At 56.9% G+C, this 12,255-nt stretch overlaps 1 protein-coding gene across 1 annotated transcript; it reads right to left on the bottom strand.

Moving 5' to 3' along the window:
- Positions 1 to 9,469: 9,469 nt before the first annotated feature.
- SRXN1 (sulfiredoxin 1) lies at positions 9,470 to 11,959 on the bottom strand. The gene is made up of 2 exons (XM_077335979.1): positions 11,629 to 11,959; positions 9,470 to 10,635 (listed from the first exon to the last, which is right to left on the bottom strand). Exons 1-2 carry the CDS (start codon positions 11,758 to 11,760, stop codon positions 10,432 to 10,434), a joined length of 336 nt encoding a protein of 111 aa, XP_077192094.1. The 5' UTR covers positions 11,761 to 11,959; the 3' UTR covers positions 9,470 to 10,431.
- Positions 11,960 to 12,255: the final 296 nt, after the last annotated feature.

A 12,255-nucleotide genomic window follows, 5' to 3' on the forward strand; every position in this document is an offset into this window, starting at 1 on the left:
CCAGCCAGTTCCTCTGGAGGGCCAGCAACAGGGCAGAGAGGCCGAGGCCTTCCTAAGGACATCAGGAGAGCCCTGCTGGGTCAGACCAGGGGTCCATCCAGTCCAGCCTCCTGTCTCACACAGGGGCCAGCCAGTTCCTCTGGGGGGCCAGCAACAGGGCAGAGAGGCCGAGGCCTTCCTAAGGACATCAGGAGAGCCCTGCTGGGTCAGACCAGGGGTCCATCCAGTCCAGCCTCCTGTCTCACACAGGGGCCAGCCAGTTCCTCTGGAGGGCCAGCAACAGGGCAGAGAGGCCGAGGCCTTCCTAAGGACATCAGGAGAGCCCTGCTGGGTCAGACCAGGGGTCCATCCAGTCCAGCCTCCTGTCTCACACAGGGGCCAGCCAGTTCCTCTGGGGGGCCAGCAACAGGGCAGAGAGGCCGAGGCCTTCCTAAGGACATCAGGAGAGCCCTGCTGGGTCAGACCAGGGGTCCATCCAGTCCAGCCTCCTGTCTCACACAGGGGCCAGCCAGTTCCTCTGGAGGGCCAGCAACAGGGCAGAGAGGCCGAGGCCTTCCTAAGGACATCAGGAGAGCCCTGCTGGGTCAGACCAGGGGTCCATCCAGTCCAGCCTCCTGTCTCACACAGGGGCCAGCCAGTTCCTCTGGGGGGCCAGCAACAGGGCAGAGAGGCCGAGGCCTTCCTAAGGACATCAGGAGAGCCCTGCTGGATCAGACCAGGGGTCCATCCAGTCCAGCCTCCTGTCTCACACAGGGGCCAGCCAGTTCTTCTGGGGGGCCAGCAACAGGGCAGGGAGGCTGAGGCCTTCCTAAGGACATCAGGAGAGCCCTGCTGGATCAGACCAGGGGTCCATCCAGTCCAGCCTCCTGTCTCACACAGGGGCCAGCCAGGTCCTCAGGAGGACCAACAACAGGGCAGAGAGGCCGAGGCCTTCCTAAGGACATCAGGAGAGCCCTGCTGGATCAGACCAGGGGTCCATCCAGTCCAGCCTCCTGTCTCACACAGGGGCCAGCCAGGTCCTCAGGAGGACCAACAACAGGGCAGAGAGGCCGAGGCCTTCCTAAGGACATCAGAAGAGCCCTGCTGGGTCAGACCAGGGGTCCATCCAGTCCAGCCTCCTGTCTCACACAGGGGCCAGCCAGGTCCTCAGGAGGACCAACAACAGGGCAGAGAGGCCGAGGCCTTCCTAAGGACATCAGGAGAGCCCTGCTGGATCAGACCAGGGGTCCATCCAGTCCAGTCTCCTGTCTCACACAGGGGCCAGCCAGTTCCTCTGGAGGGCCAGCAACAGGGCAGAGAGGCCGAGGCCTTCCTAAGGACATCAGGAGAGCCCTGCTGGGTCAGACCAGGGGTCCATCTAGTCCAGCCTCCCGTCTCACACAGGGGCCAGCCAGTTCCTCTGGAGGGCTGACAACAGGGCAGGGAGGCTGAGACCTTCCTAAAAACATCAGAAGAGCAGCACAACGCCACAGAGGCCAAATCCAAACAGCCATTCTCTCCAGGTGAGCTGTTCTCTGTCACCTTGAGATCAATTGTAGTTACGGGGGGTTTCCAGCCACCGCCTTGAGGTTGGCAGCCTTAAAAGGAACTCATCCCTCTTGCCTGGAGACCACTGAGAACCCCAGGAGAGCTCCAGCCCCCATTCTGGCCCAGAAGTGGCCCCAGAACCAAACCAATGGGGAACAACCCCTGTCGCTTCAAAGACCCAGGTTTGTGGCCAACGCCTTCTTCCCTTCTTCGGCCCACAAAATGCTGCCTTTGTTCTCTCGCAAGACAGGTGTCTGCAGATGTTGGACGCACAAAGAGATGTTCAAGGAAGACCTGCCGGCCGGCCAGGCAAAAGCCGCCAGTGCACAGTGGAATCCAATTTCGAAAGGAGTTTGAGGCTTTCCCCAAAATTTCCAAGCAGGGATCTGCTTTCCGGGCCCAGGCGGACGCAGGACTGGTTTGCATTTGGCGCACTGGCTTTTTGCACGGCAACCGCAGCCTGCGTGGGGAGAAGGGCTCCCGCCACCTCCGTCCCGAGAGGAAGAAGCGGAGAGCCTCCAGGCATCGGATATTTCCCGTGCAGGCAAGACGCAGCCTCATCGGCGTGGGCTAGAAACGAGACGTGTTAATCACCCGGCCGGCGCACAGAGAGACGCACGCCCGGCCCCATCCTCTGCCGGCCCCGCATGTAAAGAACCCCGCAGGCTCCAGTTTCATCGTCCGGGTTTCCAGTTTGCGGCTGATGCCCGTCATGTGCAGGCGAGCCAGACCAGCATCTAGGTCTTCACGGTGGGGGGCTGCAGCACTCTAAGTGCACATAGGTATTGCCTCCTAGAATTGGATGCCTCTCTTGGTCTTTACCTAGGAGCGGCCTTCTGACCCCCTCCTCTCTCTCTCTCATACTTTGGCCTCTCCCTCTCTTCACATGGCCTCCCACAAATTCACATGTCTCTGCTACTCTCAACTGTTAATACTCTGTGTATAGATGCTGTACTGTGTGCACGGTTATTTCCTTGAATGTGGAGCCTTTCTTCGGCTTCACCTGGGAGCTGCCCTCTGTCTCTCTCCTTTCACTTTGACTTCACATGATGTCTCTGCAGGACGCTCCTGTAGCTACTGTGTTTCTAGGTGTTATCTCCTTGAATGGGAGGCTTTTATTTGTCTTAATCTGGGAACTGCTCTCTGTCCCCCCCTCTCTCAATCTTTGACTTCACATGGCCTTCCGTGGAGAGACATGACTCTGCAGGACTCTACTGTAGATACGGCGTGTATAGGCACTATCTCCATGAATGGGGTGTCTCTTCTTGTCTCAACCTGGGAGTTGCCCCCTGTCCCCCTCCTTTCTCTCTTTCCCCTTATCCTCTGTCTTCATACACATGGCCTTCCATGGAGACACATGCGCCTGCAGAACTCCACTGTAGCTATGATGTGTATTGATATTATTTCCTTGAATGGGAGGCTTCTCTTTGTCCTAACCTGGGAGCTGCTCTCTGTCCCCATTTCTCAGTCTTTGACTTCACATGGCCTTCCATGGAGACACATGACTCTGCAGGACTCTACTGTAGATACTGCAAGTATACACTCTTATCTCCTTGAATGGGGTGCCTCTTTCGGTCTTAACCCGAAAGTCACCTTTCGGTCAGGCTTCTCTCTCTCCTTCCGACTGGAGCCTGAATGTGAGGTGGATCCCCTCGGAGGAAAGTCCATTACCCTTTCTGCAATCTACTGGAGAGCCAGTTTGGTGTAGTGGTTAGGAGTGCGGACTTCTAATCTGGCATGCCGGGTTCAATTCTGCGCTCCCCCACATGCAGCCAGCTGGGTGATCTTGGGCTCCCCACAGCACTGAAAAAGCTGTTCTGATCGAGCAGGAATATCAGGGCTCTCTCAGCCTCACCCATCCCACAAGGTGTCTGTTGTGGGGAGAGGAAAGGGAAGGCGACTGTAAGTCGCTTTGAGCCTCCTTCGGGTAGGGAAAAGCGGCATATAAGAACCAACTCTTCTTCTTCTTCTACTTCTAGGGAGATGGATTTCCTGCATGCAGGATCACGCTTCTAGGACTGGGCAAAACTCTGTCCTATCAAGCAAAAGCGGGGAGAAAACCTCCATTTATTTTATTCACTCCCACTCCTTACAGTCTGCCTTTCTCACTTGCCCTCGAGACGGGACTGTGCAGAGTGAGTCGGTATAACTGGTCCTTTGGGCCATTCTGGGCCCCATCAAAATTCGAGCTGCAGAACCGAGCAAGAGGCAGGAAAACCGGCACCGAGGTGAAGCGTGCACATGAAACGCTGCCAAAATTACTCATCAGGGCCGTAGCCTCGACTACAGTCCCTGATCATTTACCCAAGGAACTTTGGGGATCCTTCAAGACAGGCCAGCTCTGTTGCCTGCTGAGAAAAGTCCTTGGGAGCCTGGCATCGTCTGTGGAATGCCGGGAGACAGAGAGTGGAACTTCCTTGACCTTTGCAGCCCTTCCTTTTTTGCAGTCCATCTCCCCCCAAACCTGCCCTGTCCCTCCTTCAGGGAGCTCCCCTTCGCCCGGCCCGGAGCTCTGCTTGCTGATCCGACCCTTCCCGTGAGCCAACCTGGAAAGCATTACACGCCTGTCTTTCGAGGATGTCTGTCCTAGTTCCGGAGCTGGGGATGCCGGCGAGCCATGTGAGATGAAGCCGGAGAGGGGATCCCACAAAGGGCCTTTGTTCCTCTCCTGGAACCAAAGGATTGGAGGCAGCTGAGGTCGTTTGTCAGTCGGCCCGTTACCGGAGCCCTTTGCAGGTCAGGCAGAGAGAAGGGGGGACAGGTGGATGGAGGGGCGGGCTGACAAGGCAAACAGAGATAAATAACCCCGCACCCGCCCGCCTCTTTGCCCCATGGAAAGTCAGCTGACCCAGCCTGATTGGGAGTCATGCCCTATTGAGAGTCTTCGGGGCAAGCCAGGGGTTGTTCGGGGTCAGAGGGCCGTTGGCTGTGTCCGCAAAGAGAAGGACAGAGCACCACGGGGGTTGCCTCTCTCCTGGCTTGGGGCAAAACTGGGGGCATTTCCGCACGGCATGAAGAAGAAGAAGAAGAAGAAGAAGAAGAAGAAGAAGAAGAAGAAGAAGAAGGAGTTGGTTCTTTTCTGCCACTTTTCTCTACCCGAAGGAGTCTCAAAATGGCTTACAGTCGCCTTCCCTTTCCTCTCCCCACAACAGACACCCTGTGAGGCGGGTGAGGCTGAGAGAGCCCTGAGATTACTGAAGAAGAAGAAGTGGTTCTTATATGCTGCTTTTCTCTACCCGAAAGCGGCTTCCAATCGCCTTCCCTTTCCTCTCCCTGCAACAGACACCCTGTGAGGGAGGTGGGGCTGAGAGAGCTCAGAGAGAGCTGCAACTGGCCCAAGTCCACCCAGCTGGCTGCTTATGGAGGAAGAGTGGGGAATCCAACCTGGTTCTCCAGATTAGAGGCCACTGTTCTTCATTACGACAAAACACTGTCTCCCAGGGTGGTGAAAGGAATATACTGATCAGATCAGCATCCACCCGTGCAGGAGGGGCCTGGCTGGGGCTCATGGGCAGAGCCTCCTCTTGCCCTGCAGAAGGTCCCAGGTTCAATCCCCAACATCTCCACTTGAAAGGACTAGGAGGCAGGGGATGGGAAAGGCCTAAGCAATCATGAGGCCCTGGAGAGATGGTAGATATCTGAGTAAACCAACCTGATCTCAGCCTCTAGCCCTTGCGTTGGCCCTCCAGAGGAACTGACTGGCCACTCACTGTGTGAGACAGGAGGCTAGACTAGATGGACCCTCCCTGGTCTGATCCAGCAGGGCTCTTCTGATGTTCTCATAAAGGCCTCGGCCTCTGTGCCCTGTTGTTGGCCCTCCAGAGGAACTGGCTGGCCCCTGTGTGAGGCGGGATGCTGGACTGGATGGACCCCTGGTCTGACCCAGCAGGGCTCTCCTGATGTTCTTAGGAAGGCCTTGGCCTCTCTGCCCTCTTGTTGGTCCTCCAGAGGAACTGGCTGGCCCCTGGGTGAGACAGGATGGTGGACTGGATGGAACCCTGGTCTGACCCAGCAGGGCTCTCCTGATGCTCTTAGGAAGGCCTCGGCCTCTCTGCCCTGTGGCTGGCCCTGCAGAGGAACTGGTTGGCCACACTGTGAGACAGGAGGCTGGACTGGACAGACACTCATTGGTCTGACCCAGCAGGGCTCTTGTGATGTTCTTATGAAGGTCTTGGCCTCTATGCCATCGAGGACCCACCAGAGGAACTGACCGGCCACCAGGTGAGACAGGAGGCTGGACTGGTCTGATCCAACAGGGCTCTTCCACATGTCCTTGTATTTTTATGAATGCGACAGGCTCAATGAAGGAGCGGGTGGATACATGAATGAGCCGTGAAGCGCTCAGGGCCGCGAGGGATGCGGGGACCCTGGTGTCCTTTCACCCCCTGCAAGAATCTTCTCTGGACCCGGCCCGGCCTGCTGCTTGCAAGAGAGCAGTTTCCTCCGGCAGCCGCCCAAGCGGAAGAGGAGAGGGGGGGAGACTGTTCGGCTCCTTCCCTTGAACGGCAGAGGCCGCCGGCCAGCCCATGTGGCATCAAAGCATCTCCCAGGCCTGGAGGAAGCGTTGCGGGTCCTTGCGGACGGGAAGGCCCCTTCCAGCCGCTCCCTGAAGGCTTATAAATTGGGCTGAAAGAATTGTGGCGTGCTACAAAGTTTCCTTTCTGCAACCACGGGGAGAGGCGAGGGGGCCGAAAACGGAACTGCTTGCGAAGGAATTTTTGCCGTCCGTCCGTCCATGCCTCCTTGCTCCAGGCTGTCATCAGACAGGAGAATATAACAGCTCCCCCCCCCCCCGGCTGCACCCTTTTTAGGAAGGACCAGGACTTATGTCATTCTCGCCAATACCGCTGGGAGAGAGCTTGGGATGAGGGTTTTTGACTGGCCCAAAGTCACCCAGCCTGCTCTGGTTCGGCCTCCCTTGGAGTCCTGTGTTCAGTTTTGGGCACCCCAGTTGAGGAGGGATGTGGACAAACTGGGGCGTGTCCAGAGGAGGGCAACAAAGATGGTGAGAAGTTTGGAGTCCAAGACGTAGGAGGAAAGGTTGGGGGAGCTTGGTCTGTTTAGTCTGGAGAGGAGACGACTGAGAGGGGATTTGATAGCCATCTTCAAGTATTTAAAAGGGTCCCATGTAGAGGATGGAGCAGAGTTGTTCTCTCTTGCCCCGGAGGGACGGACCAGAACCAATGGGATGAAATTAATGCAAAAGAAGTTCCGTCTCAACACCCAGAAGAAATTCCTGGCTGTGAGAATGGTTACTCAGTGGAACAGGCTTCCTCGGGAGGTGGTGGGTTCTCCTTCTTTGGGAATTTTCAAGCAGAGGCTGGAGAGCCATCTGACGGAGAGGCTGATTCTGTGAAGGTTCAAGGGGGTGGCAGGTGACAGTGGAGAGCGAGAGGGTTGTGAATTTCCTGCATTGTGCAGGGGGTTGGACTAGATGACCCAGGAGGTCCCTTCCAACTGTGATTCTATGATTCCTCTGGATGGCCAACAACAGGGCAGAGAGGACAAGTCATAAGGACATCAGGAGAGCCCTGCTGGGTCAGACCAGGGGTCCATCTAGTCCAGCCTCCTGTCTCACCTGGTGGCCAACCAGTTCCTCTGGAAGGCCAACAACAGGTCAGAGAGGCCGAGGCCTTCCTAAGAACATCAGAAGAGCCCTGCTGGATCAGACCAGGGGTCCATCCAGGCCAGCCTCCTGTCTCGCACAGAGGCCAGCCAGTTCCTCTGCAGGGCCAGCAACAGGGCAGAGAGGCTGAGGCCTTCCCAAGAACATTAGAAGAGCCCTGCTGGATCAGACCAGGGGTCCATCCAGTCCAGCCTCCTGTCTCGCACAGAGGCCAGCCAGTTCCTCTGCAGGGCCAGCAACAGGGCAGAGAGGCTGAGGCCTTCCCAAGAACATCAGAAGAGCCCTGCTGGATCAGACCAGGGGTCCATCCAATCCAGCATCCTGACTCATACAGGGGCCAGCCAGTTCCTCTGGAGGGCCAGCCATGGCATAGGGGCCTTCCCTTGGCGTTGTCCTCCTGGCTCTGGATTCACAGATTTCCTACCTCTGACCGAGGAGGTTCCCCTTCATCACGACAGCTAATAGCCCCTGATAGACACATCCTCTTTAGGCCACTAACTTACGCTTAACACAAACTAGCAAGTGGGGGGGAGGGTGGATGTAAAGAGTGCTTAGAACACAGAGGGACCCTCCTTCTTAGCCCATCCTAACTACCCCATTACGCATTACTGGCAGATCACCGATCGATCGATCCGGCAACTGTCTGAAGAGCTTCAAGTGGAGAAATGGTTCCGAAAAGAGGCCAATCTGCCCCAAGAGAGATCCAGGTGACACCTTCAAGACCCACCAAGTTGTATTCCAGGTGTAAATGCCCATGCTCCTCCAGCCTCCTTCAGAGACATATCTGTGTGCACCTGGATCAAAAACTCTGCAGGATGATAGCCCCACCTGCTGGCTGGTCCTGGTAGAAGACCTTTTTTCAATCACCCAACTTGGAGGACAGGCAATGTCCCCCCCCCTCCCTCCCCTCCCAGCATTCCTATTTCTGCAAGTTGTACCAGCGGCCACAGAAAACACCAAGAAGAGGTCTTGGGGCAGAGCGCACAGTGTGCACACAGGTCTCTGGAAGCTTTGGACGGCCTGGACGGCCCCTTCCAACTCTATGATAATTCTTCGCCTGGGATCCCAGAAAGACTCCGGTGAATCACGTTGGATTATCCTGTTCTGCACAGGAAAGTCCAGCTGCAAAACACACTACAATTGCATTCTCCGACGTGTGCAGAATGGACCCTAGTCGAGAGTGACCAGTAGAAAGGGCCTTAGTTCTTCATACCCTCCTTTCAGGGCCCAGGGCTCCCCGTTGCCTCTTGGCTTCCAGCTGGCTAAAGGAGAAACATCTAGCCCAGGGGTAGTCAAACTGCGGCCCTCCAGATGTCCATGGACTACAATTCCCATGAGCCCCTGCCAGCATTCGCTGGCAGGGGCTCCTGGGAATTGTAGTCCATGGACATCTGGAGGGCCGCAGCTTGACTACCCCTGAATTCTAGCCCATTGGCGGAAGAGAGGCCTGATGTGGGGAGAAGCCAGAACCTGTGGAAGAGTCACAGTAACTGAGAGGCAAGGAAGTTTGTTGCTTGAGGTTCATGTATAGAAACGGGAAAATGCCAGGAGATGAGATTTATTTTATGAAGTCCCTACGAGGTTCATGGTGTAGGCTTTGCCAGGGAGAATCCCCAAAAAACCACCACTTTATAGTTAAGACCCCTTGGTTAAAGTAGTCCGATATTATTTTAAAAACTCATTTAAAAGACAGGATCAAAATGGATTATGAAATGAGAGACGTGTTTGTCCGTCTCCCACGTAAGACAAACAAACCTTTATCAGGTGCTGGAGCCACGAGACGGCTTGTCATGAGCAGCGGTACATAAATCTAAATCTAAATCGATATAAATAAATCCACAGCAAAGGAATTCTTTTTATAGATCCCCCCTGGGTAACCCAACATGGCAAAACACGTAGGGGGGGCTTTTGCTGACCTCTTGCTGTGTGCAGACCACTTTTTACTTTAGACTATAGCCCGATTTTCTCTTTCAAAGCAGGGGCTCATGGGAGGCCCTGCCATTTGCTGGCAGGTGCTCATGGGAATTATAGTCCATGGACATCTGGAGCACCACAGGATGACTACCCCTGTCCTAGACCATGCTATGTCTCTTTACCAGGGGTGGCCGGACTGTAGCTCTCCAAATGCCAGTGGACTACAATGGCCATGAGCCCCCGCCAGCATGGTGGCAGTGGCTCATGGTCATTGTAGTCCATGGACATCTGGAGAGCTCCTTGGCCACCTTTGCTCCATAGCACGTTATATTTCCATGCCGTTTGTGTGGTGGCGACAGGATCTCCACTGCATGCATGCACGTGTACACCGAAAGCGACAGCTGATGATACAAAACATTATTTTAATTCATAAACCTCTTTTGCCAAGACCGTTCTCCGAAATGCCTTGTAAAAATACAGAAAAGGAGGGGAAATATATATACAAGTATGTGCAATTCAGATGACAGAAGCTGGAACAAAAAATAAGAGATGACCCACAACTAAGCCCTGATAGAAAACCCCAGTGGGGTATCTTTATGGGTTAGCGCTGGGGCCACCCCAAAGAGACCCCGCTGATCTTATGTCCTCGGTCGTTGATCTTGCCCTTGGTAATTCAACTAGAGCTTCATCGAGCAACTCAAACACAGAAGGGGAGTTTTCACAGCGCTTCGGACCCCCGTGGAAGACAAGCATGCCCACCTACCCCAGACCTGTGGCATGGGGACGGACAAAGGGTTATGGGAAGACACCCAAGAAAGAACCCCATGGTCTCTCCACACCAAGAGGAGAAGCTACTAGGTGGAGGATTCAGGTGATGATGCGACATCCTCTCTGCCATTTTCAGTGAAGGGCCTTTGACAGACGGCTTGCTGTCCAGGTAGGCCCGCCCCTTCCTCCTCCCTTCACCAGTCTCATTACTGTGGGGGAAACTAACACCTTAGCACAAAGACCCTGTTCCAAAAATGCCCTTTCATGTCCCAAAGCTAAGAGCAATGCCCCCTTGCTAATAGCGAGGTTTTTCCATACTGGTTGACTCTCTCATCCTGTGTTAGGGGTCAAGCTGGTAGCAAATCGCCAGTTCTCCCCTGCCCTGGACAAATGCCTGTCTCTTTGGTACATAAGGCGGGCAGGAAGGCATAAGGAAGGCCAGCCCCAGGACAAGCGGAAGAAGAGGACACGAATGCCTCGGCACAAGAAGTCCAGGAGAATGTCCCAGGAGAGGCTCAAGGCTTCTAGCTGGCCCAAAGCAGTTGTGGGTCAAGCTCTTGGAGGTGGGATAGGTGGGGAGTTCACAGCTCCCTCCACTATTTCAGGTTGGGTAGAGAGGAGCCCAGGTAAGTGCGCAGGTCTCTAACTGTCGACCGGATGATCTTCGCCGGGATGGTCTCCCTGTTCAGGCGTTTGTAGGCCTCGAATCGGTGACACCCCCCAAAGGAGTAGAAATAGTCGCCCCCCTGGCTGCCTTTGATCCAGAGGACATCGATTGGGGGCACTCGGTCGGGGTCCTCCTGCCCGGGAGAGAAAAAGAGAAATGGGGATTCTGTGCCGATTTCACCTTCACGTCACGATCTGCTGCTGGAACCCTGCATGCGTTTGGGCAACACGAGAGAAGCCACGAGCAATCAGGCCAATGGCCCCTCCAGTCCAACACTCTGGGGCCCGCAGGGGCCCAAACCCAGGGGCCATCAGAAAGACCAGCAGCGGGGTCAGAACTCCAGAAGCCCCCCCACCCCAATGTGCCCCCAAAACACCAAGAAGACAGAGCATCTCTGCCCCAGACACAAGAATGTAAGAAACGCCATGTTGGATCAGGCCAAGGGCCCCTCCAGTCCAACACTCTGGGTCCCGCAGGGGCCAAAACTCAGGGGCCATCAGGTAGACCCACCAGCAGCCCTCCCACTGTGCCCCCCCCAAGCACCAGGAATACAGAGCATCCCTGCCCCAGATATAAGAACATCAGAGAAGCCATGTTGGATCAGAACCCTCCAGTTGGATCAGAACCCTCCATGTTGGATCAGAACCCTCCAAATCTGGGTCAAACAGTGGCCAAAACTTAGGAGCCTCCAGGAGATCCACCAGCGGGGCCAGAACCCTGGAAGCCCTCCCATGCCCCCACCCCAGCACTGAACACCACTGCCCCAGAGAGAGTTTTCTGCTCCATATCAGAACATAAGCGAAGCCCTACTGGATGCGGCCCGTGGCCCAGCCTGGCCCAGCGTCACACGGAGTCCCCAAACCAGGCGGCTGCCCGCCCTTCCTGCAGCAGTGAGTCCCACGGGTGAGTTCCTCTTTGGGCGAAGAGAGGCTCGGAGCCCGTTTCCCTCGCCCGCGTCTCCGCCCTGCTTTGCTGACCCGGGCAGGATCGCCCCGACCGGGGACTGGCTGCGGCCGCCGCTGCCGCCTGCTGGCAGGGCTCAGGCGGAGAGGGGTGGACGCTGTGGGTGCCCCTGGGTCCGAGGGCGCCCCCACCCACCCACCTGCGGGGCCCCGATCCGGCTCACCTGGACGGTGCGCTGGAGGCTGAGCACTTTGGCCTCGTCCAGCACGGGCGGGATGGGCCGGATGATGACCCGCAGCGGCACGCGGTGCGTGCTGGCGATGCCGCTCGTGTGGATGCTGCGCTCGTCCGCCATGCCCACGCCCAACTGACACCGCCCGCCCGCCGGCCTCTCGACACCGCCTGGCCAGGCCGCCCGGACCGCACCATCGCCGGCACAGCGCGGGGGGGAGGCGGAAGGAGAGGCCTCTCCAAGCCCCACCCCAAGGCCAAGGCAGGGCCGTTTCCTCGTGCCCGACTGCCAGGGCGATGCCGGCCGTGCCAACCCCGGCCGGGCGGGGCTCCGAAGCCGCCTCCGCCGGCAGAGCCGCTCGCTCCCCCCGCCCTGGACTCCCCCCGCCCGGCCGCCTCCCTTGGAAGCGCCCGCAGCGCTTGGGTTGGCCGCGCCCTGTGCCGAGTCACGATGAGATGGCCCGATCCGGGGAAAGGGTGCCAACCTCCCGGTGGAACCGGGGGATCTCCCGGAATGGGAGCTTCCCTGGAGGAAAGAGCCGCTTAGAAGGGGGTCTGGAGCGCGTTGGACACTCTTGAAGTCACGCCCCAGATCCCGCCCCCTACAGGCTCCACCCCC

Source organism: Paroedura picta, chromosome 4 (assembly GCF_049243985.1).
Source record: "Paroedura picta isolate Pp20150507F chromosome 4, Ppicta_v3.0, whole genome shotgun sequence".
NCBI lineage: Eukaryota > Metazoa > Chordata > Lepidosauria > Squamata > Gekkonidae > Paroedura > Paroedura picta.